The 17,692-nt window shown below is 40.7% G+C and overlaps 2 protein-coding genes across 8 annotated transcripts in view; one reads left to right on the forward strand and one right to left on the reverse strand.

Annotated features, from left to right (window-relative positions):
- LOC131234815 (chaperone protein dnaJ 1, mitochondrial) overlaps positions 1-1,494 on the reverse strand; it is a 45,220-nt gene extending 43,726 nt beyond the window's left edge. For 2 of the 6 annotated variants that reach the window (XR_009165790.1, XM_058231794.1), the window contains exons 1-3: positions 854-1,486; positions 682-759; positions 500-591 (exon numbers count right to left, since the gene is read on the reverse strand). Coding sequence is in view for 3 of the 6 variants with exons in the window: in XM_058231794.1 (XP_058087777.1) it covers positions 500-591; positions 682-759; positions 854-998 (315 nt within the window). In the remaining 3 variants the exon portion in view is untranslated. Of the gene's footprint in view, positions 1-499; positions 592-681; positions 760-853 lie in introns of all 6 variants that reach the window. The other 4 variants (XR_009165798.1, XR_009165799.1, XM_058231806.1 and 1 more) reach the window with 3 other exon arrangements.
- Positions 1,495-3,319: 1,825 nt separating this feature from the next.
- LOC131234845 (pentatricopeptide repeat-containing protein At5g09450, mitochondrial) lies at positions 3,320-8,633 on the forward strand. 2 transcript variants are annotated; one of them, XM_058231832.1, is made up of 4 exons: positions 3,320-3,455; positions 3,537-3,822; positions 7,446-8,342; positions 8,431-8,633. In XM_058231832.1, the coding sequence occupies exons 1-3, from the start codon at positions 3,421-3,423 to the stop codon at positions 8,337-8,339; spliced, it is 1,215 nt and encodes a 404-aa protein (XP_058087815.1). In that variant the 5' UTR covers positions 3,320-3,420; the 3' UTR covers positions 8,340-8,342; positions 8,431-8,633. The 2 variants fall into 2 exon arrangements, with proteins under 2 accessions (XP_058087815.1, XP_058087810.1); XM_058231827.1 differs by having other exon boundaries at positions 7,446-8,633.
- The last annotated feature ends 9,059 nt before the right edge of the window (positions 8,634-17,692 follow it).

Consider the following 17,692-nt stretch of genomic DNA (forward strand, 5'->3'; position numbering starts at 1 on the left):
AGATGAATAACAAGACACACGCGCCAAAGCTTTGCACAATATATGCAGCTCTTCCATTCTGACAACTGGGGCACATGCTTGGGTAATCCAGACAATTGGGATGTTGCATCCCACAGTGGATGGACCATGCCCAAAATCACCTCAATGAGAGATCATAACATTATAGACTATGAATAGGCAGTTAAGAAAGAAAAGACAGCACCGATCCACAATCAACAGACAAGAAGTCCAATGATCCTTCTCTAGGATCTTGCAATCCGGGAGACTTCCAGAGCATGCTCCATACAAGATTACCAAAACATGGGCCCCACTTGTCAGAATGAAAGTTCGTATACACACAGGTAGTGTATCATACGAATAAATATCAGCTATGAACCATTTCAACTGTAAAAAGAAAGAACGAAAGTGTGTGTGTGTGTGTGTGTGTGTGTGTGTGTGTGTGTGTAAAGAGAAGGCCATGACACAAACACCAGTGTCAAGTCCAGGATGTATTACTTACTGCATGAAAAGCTTTCTTGATATCATCGCGGTTAGCATCTTTTGGTACACCGAGAACTTCATACAAGTCCCGTTCCGTAGCATAGCGAAATCCTGCAAAACAATGTAAGCATGTAATAAATCCTTGACTGTTGAAATCCAACAGAATCGAAACCAAAAACAATCTCAAAATTATATAAATACCTGTAGCATGAACACACCGCCTGGTTGAAGGAAAAATGGAAGGTCTTCCGATAAAATCGACATTGTAGCTGTGCAATACTGGCAGACAGGGAGAATTTGAATGGCGAGTTGGTGATTTTAAATGAACTGAATAACGGCTAAGCAGTGAAAAGAAAGAGGGTTAGAGAATTACTTGGTCTATGTGACATCGACCGCAGCAAGGACATGACCTGCCCATTCCTGCATTGTTCGAGGCGGAATTCAGAGAAGGAAAGGAAATGGCGACGGATCTGCAACAGCGAATTTGGGGTAAACCCTAGGCGACTGAATCTGCCCATTCGCGGCGGAACGAAAGGTGGCTATCTTGGGAGGGATTCGACTGCGTCCAAGGTTGAAGAACATCGAACGGTCTCGTAGAGATGATGGGATGGAAGGTCGTCGGGGTATGTGGTGAATCTTCTCCTTTTCTTCGCGCGACGATGTTTTGGGAAATGATCGAACGGATGGGAGGATTGAATGAGGAGAAAGGGGGCAGAGGCGTATATACGTTTCACATTTTCCGGTGGGAGCTGATGGGCGCTCTGTTCGGTGGTTTCCTGCTTGCGAGCGCGCTAAAACCCTACACACGAGAAATCCGAATGCAACTCGCGCGAAGAAACATTTTGGTTTCGGGTATGAATTGAAATCCTAGATTTTCGGCTCTCCTTCACTGCATGGATTTTCAGGATCTTGTAATCTGAAATGCGTTTGCGAGTCTGAATTTTGATACTTTGATTCCTAAAATTATTTTGTGATATAATTGATAGGATATTTGGGTGTCGTGAATTAAATGTTCTCATACAGTTTAATATCATATATGCATATAATTATTATGTTGAGTCCATTGTAAGATAATCTTCACCTAATAATAAAATAATATTAAGTTTTTATTAGCATACTTGGGCTTCACGAATTTTATAAATAAAATAAAATTTTATATTTCATTTTAATGATTGTCCTTTTTTATGACTTAAATCACACTATAATTATATAATCTTGGATTCATTGAAATATAAATTTCAAAAACACAATTTTCATAAAAATGATATTTTCATTTTCTTGTTTTTTAATTGCTTAAAACCACCATTTATATTTCCATTTTAGTTTATAAAAATGTATAATATCCCATAAGAGATAAGAGCATAATATGTTCTATTCAGACATTTAAAATTAAAAAAAAAAACCCACGCATACAAGCACCTATATCTAAGCACTCCACATGTATTAATATGCAACATGTGTAGTATGTACCACTATTGTCCTTGAAACATCATACACACACACACAGTGTGTGTGTAGCATACGTCATTCTTAATATTTCAATGGACATGACAATGTGGCACACGAAACAAATCATCTTTGGTACACACGTCCACTTTCGCCTTGGAGTACAAATTTTACAAAATTTAATTTTTCAAATTTTTGAATCCGAAATAACAAAATTTTTTAAAGGAACTTTCTCATTGAAATGGTGTTTCATTTCTTACCAACTTCTTAGATTCTCGAGAACAATAAACCAAACTTTTTAAATGCTTTCGTTAATCCAAACAAGCCCTGACATTTTAACTGAAAATCTGACCGGCAAGTTACAGAGGTTGATCGTAATTGCCAAACATGACTGAAAAAATGAGATCTACAGAAATCATGTTTTAGAAATTTGAATTTATATGTAGTTAATTTTCAATTTTACGGTAGCCAAACCAAGAGCCAGGATTTAATTAGCAGATGTCAACTCGTCATTTGGATCACCGAACAATGCGCCATCTGTAGCAATTGAAAAGCCACGTGTAGCGTTGAGAGATGACAGCACGCTTGATATACTCCTAGAAATGCACACGCATGCAAATAATTCAAACTAAACCTTTCAAATTACGAGTTTGAGCCTAAATTAATAAACCAAAAATTAAGCTTGTCAAGCATCTGACTGTTCGATTGCTGGACGTTTACTGAACGTTTAGAGGTGAAAATATCCAACGGTCCCGTTTCAATGACGAGTGTCCGACCAGGAAACGGATTGGCTACTCCCCGACACCATCCAATTGCTGGTGTTCGGTGCTCTGTTGGCCCCACCATGATATATGTGTTTCATTCATTTCGTTCATTTATTTTTACGGATCATTTTAAGGTATTAAGGTATTAGAAAAAAAAAAATGAGGCATATCAAATGGAACACATTACATGAAACAGTGTCTAATGAGTGTCCACCATTAAAAACATTTCAAGAGTATAAAAGTTTTGGATTAAGCTGATTTTTATTTTTTCCCTAGGCATGTATGACCTAATCAACCTATTGAATGTCAAATAAACAGTACAATAAGCCTTAGGAGGATTTCAATGGTGGATATCCAATCACTATTGTTTTCATATGGTGTGGTCCACCTAAGATTTATATCCCTCACATTTTGCAATTGGGATCAAACTATAAACTGATCTGGAAAAATGGATGAACGGAGTGGATGAAACACGTACATGGCCACATAGCACCGACCATCAGCCACGGGGCAGGTGGAAGGGGGAGTGGCCAATCCGTTTCCGTCCGACCAATATGTTCTGGGGAGAGTATTTCTTCTAGCGTATGCACGTGTACAATTTCCTAGTGCATGCGTATCAAGTGCTATCCTCCGCCGGAGCATTATTACATTACTCCCCAAATGCAAAACCGACCGTCCTGAAGGGCAACGAAAGGAAATGTAAGCAGAGCAGCAACCAAGCCGAGAAGCGATGCCGATTCGTTCCCTCTTCCTCACTCTCACACGGTCACTCCAGATTCCTCTACCTCTTCTCCTTTTCTTTTCTATCTGTTTGAATTTTCTCTAACAAAGCCCTAGAAACTGCAGGAACCTTCGCTCCTCCCACACTCCCTTTCTCACCTCCTCAAAAACCCTCTCTCGCTCGTTCTCTTCGGGTGCATTGAATCTCAATCCCATCGAAGAATCTCAGCCACTTGGTGCCCCTGCAGAAGACGATCTGAAGAGCAGGATCCTCCGCCTCAGATTCCCCAAGCGGAGCGCAACCACCCAGCTTCAGCGGTGGGTGAGTGAAGGGAAGGATGCGACACTTCCGGAGCTTCGGCAGATCGCTAAGGAGCTGAGGAGATTGCAGCGGTACAAGCACGCACTAGAGGTTTGGCCCGATTCTATTTGACTTCGTAAGCTTTCTGTTGCTTCACTGCAGGTTGTAGCATATTTTGCAAAAGATGGTTTAGGGCATGTTTGGGTATACCCCAGAATGAGAAGGGAATGAAATGCAGTTCTAGCCGGGCGCATTTTGCAGAAGCAAGACATTTGGTAGAGTGCAGGCGGCGGGATGCCATTAAGTATCCTGTCTGCAAATCATGCTCCAAAGTGAGAATGCGATGATAATGGATGGGTCCCAATATCATCTCATTCTCAATCGAATTGGTGAATGCATGCTCCATCTCCATCCGCATCAGGTGGGCCACACCATCAAAATCGGTGGATAGCCTATGATTTGAGTTAGTGTATGGGTGCGGTTCACCTAACGAGTGGATCAGCCTCAATTTTCTTGTGAAGTGATCTTCATGGTGTGCTGAACCTGTTTCATTTGTCTCTCAGTGCTTTATTCTGGGAACCATTAGTGGGATTTTGTCTTTGTTTCTGCAGAAACCTCATGGATGAGATTGATGAATTTACTTGAATGCATTCTCGAAATAGGAATATTTGCCTCTCCTTCCCCAGGTGATATGTGGTGATGGAATTTATTTTTTTTCTTTTTCTACACAATGTTTGAAATATCGATCTTGCACAAGTTTAGCACTTTTTTATTTGAAAGGTAACTGGTTTTGTTAGAAAGACAGTGAAAAAGCGAAACAGAATACAAAAAACGAAAAAAGAAAATTATAACCCCAAAAAGGCTAAAATGACAAAGGTGTCTAAGTCCTTAAACCCGGAAGACCATTCCACCACCAAACGCACCACCTTGTGTTAAATCCTATCTTCTGTCTCTGATTTATTTTCAAAGCATCGCATGTTTCTCTCCCCCCATATAGCCCACAGACGCCATCCCGCCAGATGCCAAATCGCCTTACCGTCTCTATCTATACCACCACCGTGCCATGTAACCAAGTGAGAGGGAAGCGAGCCTGGCATCACTCACATGACATTGAGAGTCATAAGAAACCTATCCCAAATATTCTTCTCAAAAGGACAATGCAAGAACAAATGGTCCACCGACTCGGCGCCTCTCAAGCACATAATACAAACATTAGGAAGCATCATAGCCCTCTTGCAGAGATATCCACTGGCAATATCCAATTCCTTTCAGCCAACCAAATGAAAATGCTACCTTTATAGGGGCTCCGTACTTCTAGAATTGAAAGTTGTGCCCATAGGTATCCGAGGGAGGATTCAGGAGTCTATAAAATGATGTAATGGAGAATCTCCCCGATCTGTGAGCATTCCATGTTACTGAGTCTTCCTCCGAATCTCCAACATAAGAATCTTTTAGCCTCTCTAGAAGACAAAAAAACGTCCCCAACTCCTCGTTTGAAAGGCCTCTTCAACAAGGAGGCGACCAAACAATCTTGTCTCCCCTCTTCTCAAAACAAGTGGCAATCGGTATGCTAATGTCTGGGGCTAGGGCAGCCATGGAAGGGAAAGCCTCCTTAAGAGTACAGTCACTGATCCATGTCTTCCCAAAAATGAATTCTGGAGCCATTACTAACCACAAAGGAAGTGCCTTGTCCGAATTTTGGCGCCAAAGAAAGAATAGCTTTCCACATACCCAAGGCTTTATATGTCAACGATTCTTTGGTCCACCAAACCCCTGGTCTGGTACCGTATTTTGAAACAGCACCTACCTCCAAAGACTATTTTCCTCTAAGGCAAAACACCACAGCTATTTGCCCAAGAGAGCTTGGTTCATATGCTCCATTACCCTCAGGCCTGCCCCACTTTTGGATAGATGTTTGCACACCTCGTCCCATCCTAGGAGATGGAATCTTTTCCTCAACTCTTTTCCCCTCCATAAGAAATAACGTCTGAGCTTTTTGAGCTTATCCAACATAGACTTTGCACGTCTAAAAAGCGACATGAAGTATATCGGCATGTTGGAGAAATTTTAGCAACTTTGAGAATTAGAAATTTTAAGAATGTTTTGTTAATGACAGAGTTTCACATTCTGCTCTAAACATTGGGGGAAACTTTAGGAAATTTTTGTGGAAAATTTCAGCTAAACTTCAGGAGATGTTAAAAGACACATGGTTACACACTGAGATTTGGAATCTGTTAATCACTGCCTATTCATTATGAGATTGCCTCTGCAATTTGAGAGGGTACCCGGCCCTTGTTGATATATGTTATCATGCCCAGTTCAATTGGTGAGCTTGTTTACGCGTGGAGATTGGGGAATTGGGGCAAAAGGAAAAGTTCTCTTTGGTTTCATTGCTAGATGCGATGTGATCATTTTTTAAAGAGCAAATAACTGCACTTTCAACAACAAATTGGAACCTTCAGAGATTGTTTTCATTAGAGCTATGGGAAGAATTATTCCATGGACTTCGGGACTCAATAATTTCACGGGTGTAAAAGAGAAGATTTCCCAGGGAATTGGGTTATCATGGTGTAAATTTTGGTATGGGGTGTGTGGGATGATTCTCACCTTCTTCCATTTTCATCTCATGTATGTCTTTTGTTCAGTTCTAATAAAGTTTCTGTTGGCCTTAAAAAAGGATTAGTTAATTATAACATCATCATGAGGCCACAGGCTAAGCAGGTTGGACTTGCGGTCGTTCTGTATTTGGACTGAACTGCCCACAAAAATGTGTGGGTGTCAGGTTCAGGTTTTAAAAAATTGGCTGGGTGGGCATGGGCGTGGGTGCATGTGTGCATGCGTGTTTATGTCTATTTGAAAATAGCATATTCGGGATTCTGAGCTTATCCCTCAGCATTTCACAAGGCTAAGGTAATTGCAATTTCATCATTTTCACTTCACTAAGGCTGCATTTGGATGCGTAAATGAATTGAATTGCAAATATTCAGTTTAATGAAGATGAAATGGTTATGCTTGTCTGAATGAATAGCAAATAGTGATACAAACAACCTCCTCTGGTGTAGATGACTAGGAATTTGGCTCACTGACAGAACTTCCATAGTAAATTAGAAAGCTGATTTGTTTGTCCTTCTATATTGAGAAACGAGCCAATTCCATTTCACCCTTTAATATTGAGAAACAACATGTTTGGTGAAATGAGATATCTACTCAGTATATCATGCAGTTCTAAAAGACTTTCTACAGTTTTTCTTTCTTCAAATGTAAGATGAAGTGGTCATAGGTGGGATAAAAAAGTGTCAGGGCATTCCACATTTCAACATGAGATATTCTTTGAGCTGTGAAATGACCTGCTCTTCCTGTTTCTGTCTTCCACTGTGATGATTTTGATTGCTCAACTCCTATTAGGCTTACAGATTACTCATTTGTTAATGTTGTTTGCAATTATAAAATTTTCACCTACATCTTCTTCTTCTTCTTCCTCTTCCTCTTCCTTAACCTGTTAGAAAATTGATACCATCTGGTAAGAAACATTCTACCACTTTACCTGTCTCATTCTAAGCATGTTACATACATTTGAAGAATTTGAAGTACAATCATTTGCTCATTTCATTCTTGTTAGATGAAGCATGACATGCCTAACTATGTCAATGTCCGAGAAACAACCTTTCATTATTCCATTCTTGGAGAATAAAAGTTGAAACTTTAACTGAAACTGAACTGAAACTAGTTTGCAGGTATCAGAGTGGATGGTAACTCATCAAGAATTTGAGGTATCAGGCCATGACCATGCAGTCCGCATAGACTTGATTACTAAAGTTTTTGGTACCAACGCTGCTGAAGAACATTTCGAAGGGCTTCCATCAACTGCAAAAACCAATGAAACCTACACTGCGCTCCTCCACTCATATGCTTCGGCAAAACAGACTGAAAAGGCTGAGGCGCTCTTTGAAAGAATCAAGGAATCAGGCCTCACCCTAAGTGTGCTTGCATGTAATGAAATGATGACATTGTATATGTCAACCGGACAGCTGGATAAGGTTTCTTTAGTCATGGAAGAGTTGAAAAGGCAGAGGGTTTCACCAGATCTGTTCACGTACAATCTTTGGATCAGCTCATGTGCTGCTACTCTTGACATTGATGGCATAACAAGGATTCTTGAAGAAATGAGCCGGGATTCCAATTCAAATGAAAGTTGGAAAACATACATGACATTGACCAACATATATATTACTGCTGGTCGTCTTGTAGATTCAAAGAACGCTCCAGTTGAAGCCGACAAAAAGATTACTCAGAGAGAATGGATAACCTATGACTTCCTTATTATTCTTTATACCGGTCTGGGAAACAAAGAGAGGATTCTTGAAATATGGAAGTCTCTGAGAATGACCTCTCAGAAGATGACCAGCAGAAACTATTTATGTATTCTGTCTTCGCATGTTATGCTCGAGCAGCTGAAAGAAGCAGAAGAAGTTATTGATCAATGGAAGCAATGTGACCCGGACTTTGATGTAACTGCATGTAAGCGACTTTTTGATGCATTTTTGGATGCTGGCAGTGTGGAAAAGGCAGAGTCACTTCGTCAGCTTCTGCTACAGAAGGATTGTAATCTCGTTGATTGGACTCTATGAACAGTAAGTTTCATTATCTTGTGTTGTGTGATTGGAGTTCTATTTGGTTCTGGCAACAGGATTTATGATGGGCTGTCTTATTTTTCCCTAGCATACGGGTGGAGGAGACAACTTCAAGAAGTCTCTAGATCCGAGCATTATATGATAGCTCCATCCATTTGTAGTGGTGACTGCTGGATGAATAAATGATCACCAGGAAGATTGGGTTGGCTCACAGTTTTGCGAGGTTGGTTATATTTTTTGTACTTTGTGTTTCGTAATCTATAAAAATATGAAGAGATTCAATTGCCACTACAGTGTTGTACTCTCCTCACAAGTTGTGTGTGCCCACTAGGTTTGGATCATAAGTCAGGCATGGGAAGCCATGTATTCTCAATGGTCAAAAAAAATCAAAGAGGTCTGTAATGGGACCTCACATGTACGAGAAATGGAGTTGAAATTGACCAACAATCCACACTTGATGCCTATGCATGCCCACCTGATGACCTGGGACCTTTTTGGGCCACAATACGACATTTGATCCACATGATGAATGGCATGGCTTGGCTCCGTCATGTATGGCACCGGCATGTGTAGGGTAAGCAAAATCATACTCGGGCAAGTAAACATGGTAGTGCTCAAGCTTGAAATGCCTGTTTGCGTGTTGCTAACTGCATCATGTGTTATTTCTGCTAGCAGAAATGAAAAACAAGAATCAATATGATTTTTATGATCATGATAAAATGAAAAAGAGGAACAGTCCAACAATGTTTGGCAAGTTCCATCCATCTTGGGTGCTCATGCCATGGCACATGTGCATGACCCTTGTACCTTAATCTTAAAGAGCCACTCTAGTGCCCAACTAAAATCTCTACACAATTCACAGGGTAAATGTTATCCTTATAGAAGACATGCAGAATCTGTGCTCTTCCAGTGTGGGACTAATGGTAAACATGTAATTACTCCCAATACTAATAAGGATTTCGGAATTAGGTTTACTAATGTACTTAATTAGCAAAGGGAACAAGCTTTCAACCAAAATCATGTTGGAAAATTGAAACAATTGCCCTTGATCCATCTCAATTGCAGTAGCATGTGGGAGAGGAAGGGCTGTTTTTTTATTTCCTTTATTTTTTCGTCTTAAGGAAAATGAAGGTCGTGGGATTAACCATAGTGATTAAGTGATGGCTTTTTCTCTGAAGACGTTCTGGGTTTGTTGCAATGAATCCATCATGGCCCATGATTTTCCACCACAACACGCATGGCAAGACTGATTCCTGGCTGCCTCTTCTGTTCACAGGCCATGGCAGGGTCTATCAGATAGATGATCTGGATTCATCCACTATACAGCCACCATGTGTGGTGGTGAGAGTTGGGATGGACCTGAGTCATCTTTCTGAAGATTCGAGTGGTAATCTCTGAGGAAATGGGTGAGTTGATCACCCCCAATTTCGGGACATGAGGGGTTGTTATTCTTCTTCTCCTCCTTTTTTATTTTAATTCTTAATTGGTAGGGACCACTACCTAACGAATGATCAACTATAGTCCCACCATCTTAGCAGAAGGGGGCACCTACAGCTGACAACAAGTCAATACTAACCCTGAGTATCATGCATGGCTTCATGCTCATGGTACATCGTTTTTTATTCATGCGTGGAAGCAGTTGAATAGGAATCAATGGGCTGTTTAACCATAGTGTCATGACCACGGCCAGATCACGATTCCCCCATATTGGATGTCTGTGATCAAAATTGAGGTTTTTGGGAGTTGGAATTTTTCCTTGCATACATCACCGTAGCTAGTTGTTACATCTGCATCAATCCACTGTTGTTCCTCCCTTGCATGCCATTCTAGGAACTGGCATAGCTACATTTATTAGCAGCTTTTATGCCTCTCATAGCACCCATTGTGGCAGACAATGCAGTTGATTTGCCTGTTTTAGCAGGACAACATGAGGCTCCTAAGAGATGGAAATTTCCATGCTTCACAATACAGAAATCTTATTTTGTGCAGCATTGGATTCACTTAGGGCCTGTTTGGACAGTGGTATTAAGTTGTATTAAATGGGATTGCATTACTAATCCCACTTTGAAATTCTGAATGACATATTTGGAAGGAGTGTGAGATGGGATTAAAATTAACTTTGAAGGCTTTGAAAAATGAGCCTTGTGTTGGAAGGTGTGAGATAGGATTATTAATCCTATGGATGATAGATTTTTGTTTCATTCAGGTTCAATCCAAATGCAGTTTGAAAGTAAATCCTGGAATTTATTTTGTTAATGCATACATTCCAAACATGGTATGAGAAAGCATGGGATAAACCCAATCCAGAACAATACCTTACACATGCATTTATTGTAACTTTTACAATTCTATCCACCTTAATCCCACCTAATGCAGCTGGCCAAACGGGCCCTTATTGAATTGCGAACATCCAGTTCAATCAAGCCCAATGCATCCCCATTGTCTGTGGCAAGTAGTGTCAAATTGCTGTTTCTTTTATTCTGTCTGTTTTTTTTTTTCCTGCCTCAAATTGTGGTTTCCTTCCTTTCAATCTAACCTATCAATCCAATTTGAAATTAACATGATCACACTTGGGAGGCGAATCTCTCCAAAATACTAGCAAGAGTAATTTCTTTATAGTCACTTCCACTTTATTGATGTAGTTATTGGGATTCAATTCAACAGCGCATCCAAACACAACCTTAGGTAACTTTGATGTTTCTATTCACGATGATGGAAATTAGCATGTTATCTTATGTTTAAAAGTCTAAAAACTAGAAACCTTAGCTTATCAGAATGTCCAACCTAGAATATTAAAAGTACAACAATATACATTTGCTAATATGACCAAATACATTACACACAACAAATATTTGATTAAGCTCGATTGGGAGCTTGTAAATGAGAGTAAATGGGAAATGGATTTGGAGGTAAATGAATTGGGGGTACAATCCTACAAAGTTGTGTTTTGACGGGAGTAAATGAAATGCTTTTGAAATCAAAATATTTAGTGTGGATGGCAATAAATGGAAGGAGTGGGAATGCATTTGATTTTTTTAATATATTCACAAGAATATATGTCAAATCAGCTTGAATATCCCAACTTAGTGTACGGATGTGAAATTTAATAGAATGGTTGTAATAAACCCATTTAAATATATACATTAGCCAAAAATGAGGAAATTTCAAGTTTAGGGTAGGCCACAAACTTGCCCACATTTTTTAACCATCCATTTAAATGGCCATCCTTTGGATGGTTTGGATCATTCTTTTTATGTGATTTTAGTGATGTAGCTAATATTTGCTTTGTTTTGGAGTATTATTAGTATGACATGTGTATGGTGGACATGTGCATAGTGGCACCTTTGCTTACACGTGTGACTCACCGAGGGAGCTCCTATTTGCTTCCAAATCCCCTTTGGTAGAGAGAATTTCATCTGCATACATTTACTTTCGTCCAAACACACTATCATTTACTCTCAACTCCACTCATTTATGTCCATTTACTCCCATCCAAACGGCCCTAACGAATGAAAGTGGCAATGGGTTGAAAACCGGTTCATAGACTGATAAAGGAGGGCCGGGATGGTTATGTGGATTGCATTGCTGTGGAGATTGAAACCAAAAAGACTTGGAAAGGATAGAGAAGCTTCTACATCTAGCTTGGCTGGCGAACTCATATTTGATAAACTTATCTCGATTGCGGTTCCACAGTTGTATAGTCTCACGAAATTCCAATCCAATTGAATTGTTGCTTTTATTGGGTAGCGACCATGAATGGAGGGCTTGGATTTCAAGGTTGGCTTTCCATTTGAAGAGAGCATTTGCTTATTGGGATTTGAGTGCTACATGACCAGGAAAAAAAAGAAGGCAGGATTGCCCATGCAAGGACAGTGAAAAGGGTCAGTGGTTTTGTAACGCCCTAAAATTCGAAGGTCGAGCAGGAGCCCAACTCCCGAGTTCCAACACATCACTTATGTAACATAGAAAATGATGATTAAATGTTGTCTGTATTAGTGCCTTAAACATGATTGAGATTATACCAAAACAGCATATCATACTCTAGAGACAGTTAAATGTCGTAAGTGGAAGACTGATAGATATATAAAGTATATAAACTAATGTAGGTCTCCAGAGTATGAACATGTTACCAGGTTAAATATATATATATATATATATATATATATATATATATATATATATGTATACTCCAAAAATGCACAAAATGAATATACATGGGTGTTTCAAAGTGTAAAAAAATGACAAGTGTAATGGAGTCTAATTAGCATCCCTGTAACTCCGTCGATCAAATCACGGTCTACATAGACCTGCCTAATAGCTGCATGTAGGAGAACTCCCCCTCGTCACCGTAAAAGTCCGGCTTTGCCTCGAAAGCATCGCCATCATCTGCATCTACAACAGGGTCTGGTTGGTGTTTAAAACACCATTCTAGAACGTGGGAGTGAGTGATCAACTCAGTGGAGCTATGAAGCAAAGGTTAATATGTTATCAATCCAGTCAAGCAGTAATGATAAAATAATTCAACAATCAAGTCCTAAGTACTCTTATTAATGTAAGGATGGTATGTGATAATGATGCATGCCTTCGCCTACACTCCCTCTGCGACATCATCTTACGATCGCGGCATGCACCCCTTCCTATGTGCACTTTCTTGCCAAAGCACCGTGCAATGCGATGCATGGTAGTGTTAGCCAAATTCTTAATTAGCCATATTCATACAGCAGGATTAGGAAGCTAAGACACCTCCCTTTATATCATATCGCCAAACATTAATCCATCTAGGGTCGTCAATCCTAGTAGTCACATACGATAGGCAATTTTCAGGTCGCTACGGAGCGACTCGTCACCTCAGCGCAGGCCTAGTTTATACTCGAGGTCACTACGGAAAGGCTCGTCACCTTAGCGTAGTCCTAGTGTATACTCACGATCACTACGGGCTCGTCACCTGATCATAGGCCGACAACTCGAATACAGTGTCCCATATACCACCATATTCAGCTCATGAGTTTAGGTTGCTCACTAGTCACTACGGGGAGGCTCGTCACTCCAGCGTAAGTCGACAGCTCGACCATGGTGTCCCATACACCACCATGTCCGGCTCATGAGTCTTATCGGAACGAGGTACCAAGGTTAAACGGGATCTTCACTGGTAAGTTGGTACCTTAGATTCAAGCAATAGCATCTATATATGGTGAACATAGATTAGGCCAATCGGGTTGCTTGACAAGCTCGACTGGTACAAGCGTACGTCGATCTGATCGACATGGAGCGCGTAAGCACTCCGTGTGGCCTAACCACTGTCGACTAGCAGGGTACAACTCGGATTCCTCGAACCTATCTGGTGTGGCGAAACGACCTCGGCCACTAACTTAGAAATCATTACCGATTACCTGGACTACGTCGTAGCCCTAAACACATCCTAAGCAATTGTATACGCATGTAGTAGCCAAAGACAATATGTGACAAGTAAAATCAAATATAGATCTTACTTAAGTAATTCGACACAACACATACTACACATATTACCGTACATAGGCATTTCATCCTTAACTCACATAGTAGTAAGATAGGTTATATAAAGGATACTATAACCATAGTTAAGGGAATTGAGAATCCTATCTCAACACCCTCATTACATGCGTTTCAACAAGCATTTTCACATTCAGGCATTTTATCAAACACTTAGGCTACACATATCATATACATGTAATAAAGTAGTTATAACGGGTATTATAATCCCTTTACAAAGGGTTCACCATACATACAACAATCAAGTATTCTCAGTCAATGAACATGGCAAGCATAAATCATAATTTCATACTCATTCAATCATTTAAACAAACATGTGGAATGCATTAAAATCAACATAGTCTACACACATATATATAGTATATGGAAAACGTCGTATCTACGCACATGTGACAGCAATCAAGTCAGTCATAAATCATTACTGACATTGAAAGCCTTGAAAACTATAACCTAAACATTTATAGTTCGCACCTTTCGCCGGTATCGTAACGAACTCAGTTTAAACGCTAAGTCTTTGTTTACAGAACGACGGCAACCTATAGCATGAAACAGGTTAGTTATTTCACCATTTACTCTATTTGACTATCTAAAACAGATTAGGGATAGGATTTCTTATCCAAGAACGGAGTCGAAATCGTCAGGATAGCGATACAGACAGACTAATTCGGCACGTGGAGTGATGGGGTTGAATCCCAGGAACTCTCCCACTTTCTCTCTCACTCTCTCTCTTTCCTTCTCTCTTTGCTCTCTTCTCTCTCCTAGGGTTTTGTAAATTCGTATGGAATGGGAGAGAGAGAGAGAGGGTTTAAGGCCCTTATATAGGCCCAGAAATGATGAGATTGGCCCCAGGGTCATGGTATACTTAGGTTATAGCCAAAAGTTAGCTGTTTCGATCCAACGGAGCACATCCGGAGGCCCCTTTTCTGCATATGGTCCCGGAAAAGTCCTCTGCCGTTGGATTTTGGTTAAGTTTTTTGGTTCGATTGGATCTACAGATCGATCGCAGAGGGTCAGTTTCAGTTCAACGGTCATCGACACTCGATCAGGGTCACAGGTACACTGACATGTGTTGGGAAATTTTCTTGATCCGATGGTGTAATTGGTTCAGAATCTGACGGTCTGAATCCTTAGATTTGGCCTGCAAGAGAACGACTCAATTCACTTAAGTTTCAATTCATTTCTTAAAGATATTCGCGTTTCTCACACACTTCGCTCCGGGCTTATATTATGCATTTCTGGATACCCTTAAGACTTGATTTCCGAGATGGTTGCCAAGTCCAGCAAGGCGGTCATAACCGTATAGATTTGGAAAAATTGGACTTTCGACGCGCGGTCCAGGTCCGATACGGAGTTTCGATGCACTCCCAAGAGCAACTGGGTTTTGAGATGGATCCTAAGTTTTTAGGCAATGTTGCATTAGTGATCTTGCAGATTTTGGGTCATACAAATCGTATTTAAAGTGATTAGTGCTAATTTCACAGATAATCTAGTTTAGCACCTAATTAATCAACATCTAATTTCTAAAGGAATTTGGTCCTTAGTGATTTCTGCCTGAGGCGGTATTCAGCTCTTTGTACGAATTTTTCCGAGATGTTACAGGTTTCTCAGTAACCATGCTTGATTTGCTGCTGCTGCTGTGCTAATGGTTGGGATTACGCAGGTGTTTGGGTAGTATTTAAAATGGAAGAGCTTCTTTGCATTCCGTGGGAAGAACGTCTAGCAATTAACAATGTCTGGATTCTATCAGACCCAGACCATCGAACCAAGGACCCTGCCGGCCATGTCATTAACGAGCTGCTACTAAAAACTGCTCTGGGGCCCACTGCAGTGTGTGACATCCACTCCATCCATCATTTGCACGAGCTCATGTTAGGGCATTAGAGAAAAAAATCAGGCTGATCCTAAACTCGAGTGGGCCACACCACAGGGACCAGTAGCGATGGGGACTCCTACCATCAGAGCCTTTCTGAGGTTACCATGATGTTGGTTTGACATCGAACCATTGTGACTCCCATGGGGAGAGAAAAACCAAATATCAGCATGATCCAAAACTTCTGTGGGCCTTCAGAAGGTTCCAATAGGAGGCATCCCTATCCCCACTTTGAGAAAAACCAAATATCAGCATGATCCAAAACTTCTGTGGGCCTTCAGAAGGTTCCAATAGGAGGCATCCCTATCCCCACTTTCAGGTAGTGTGTCCCACTTAGTTTGAGATGGGCATGATTTTAGGGCTCACGTCCTTCCATGGGTTGTCGCAAATGGACGGAGTGGATACTATACACATCGTAGTAATAGTGGTGATTTTTCGACTGTGCCTAGCTTACGTTGTGACACATAAAATACACGGGTCTAATCCATGTATGCCATGGATTCAGCAACACGACATGCAGGCACTGCACTTCTTCTGCCTTTATATTCCTCGTTTTATTCTCGACTCCCCCCCACCTTTCCTCCCTCACCGGCTAGGCTGGACTGCTACCCATGCTCGCTCACCTTTCCTGCCTGGAGCCCTTGAAATCAATCGTACACGTATGGCATGCTCACATGTTTCATATTCACTCGTGTTTCTCGCACACTTTCTCTAACTCGTATTTCTTTGTCACACCTAATCGGGAAACGTAAATTCGTGGGGTTACCCGACCTGATTTAATAAACTGGTTGGGTCTGGGTTAATTTTAATCGTGATATAGCAATCAAATGCTGTTCCGGTAGCTCAAACACTTGTAAGATAGCTAGCCTACGCAAAATGTATGTGTCAACATGTACATGAGCGTCTGATTTAATCCCTCCACCGACTGGGTCTGTAGATTCTCTTATACGACCTAGAGCCAAGACCCGCTGGATAGACCTAGTAGGATGTGGGAATGAGACCTCCTCGAGGAGGACGTGGATTTCGCAGATCCAAGGTGACGCTTGTGAGAAATCCACCCCGTCCATCTGTTTTGCTAGATCATGTTAAGACATGTACCAAAAATGAGGCAAATCCAAAAGCATCCAAGCAGTCTCCTATTATATTTTAAAATAAAAATAATGTTCCAACACCATGTCAAATATTTAATTCAAATCTAATATCTTTTTAAAGTCATTTATATAGTACGCGAAAATTTAGTACTCTTTTAGATGTGGGACTGAAGGCGTGTGGAATTATTTTATTATGTGGAGAGGCGGGGATTAGAAGGTTGTTTTCTTAGGGTTCTAAGATTTCAAGAATTGTTGCTATTCGGCATTGATCCGATCCTGATTTTGGCTCAATTAGGATTCTCATGTGCTGGCTAGGGCCTAGATTTTAGGCTTGATAAGGCAGGGCTGAGCTTTATATTGACCAGATTAGGATCTGGCCCATGTCACCATGATACACGGTCCAATGAATCCAGCTAGCCCATCTTGTGGGCCACCCTGATTGTCAATATAATACTTTCATAGATGCTTTTTTATTTAGAGGCTGTTTCCAGTCGAGGATCCTTACGATATGGTGTTCTTTTATTGGTTGTACTGTAGAAGGTAGAGATGTGGACTGACTCCATGTACACATTTGTTCTATTCTTCCTGAATGCTAATACTATTATCATTCAGGCAGCTTATGCATCTTCCACGTAGAACTTGCCTTTCTCTTTCTAAATTTCTATTTATTTATCCATGTGCAGCCCATGTTGAAGAGATTGATTAGGAACTTTCACCATGTGCGGCCCATGCTGAAGAAGGGATGTCTATTTATTTATCCATGGACTTGGACCTTGGGCCTATATAGTGTTGAGCAGGGCTAGCCGAACCCAGTCCATTGTCACCCATAATCTTGCATCGTGATTGAAGCGTGGTTCAAA

The sequence above is a fragment of the Magnolia sinica genome, chromosome 2 (genome assembly GCF_029962835.1).
Source record: "Magnolia sinica isolate HGM2019 chromosome 2, MsV1, whole genome shotgun sequence".
In the NCBI taxonomy this organism is placed as follows: Eukaryota; Viridiplantae; Streptophyta; class Magnoliopsida; order Magnoliales; family Magnoliaceae; genus Magnolia; species Magnolia sinica.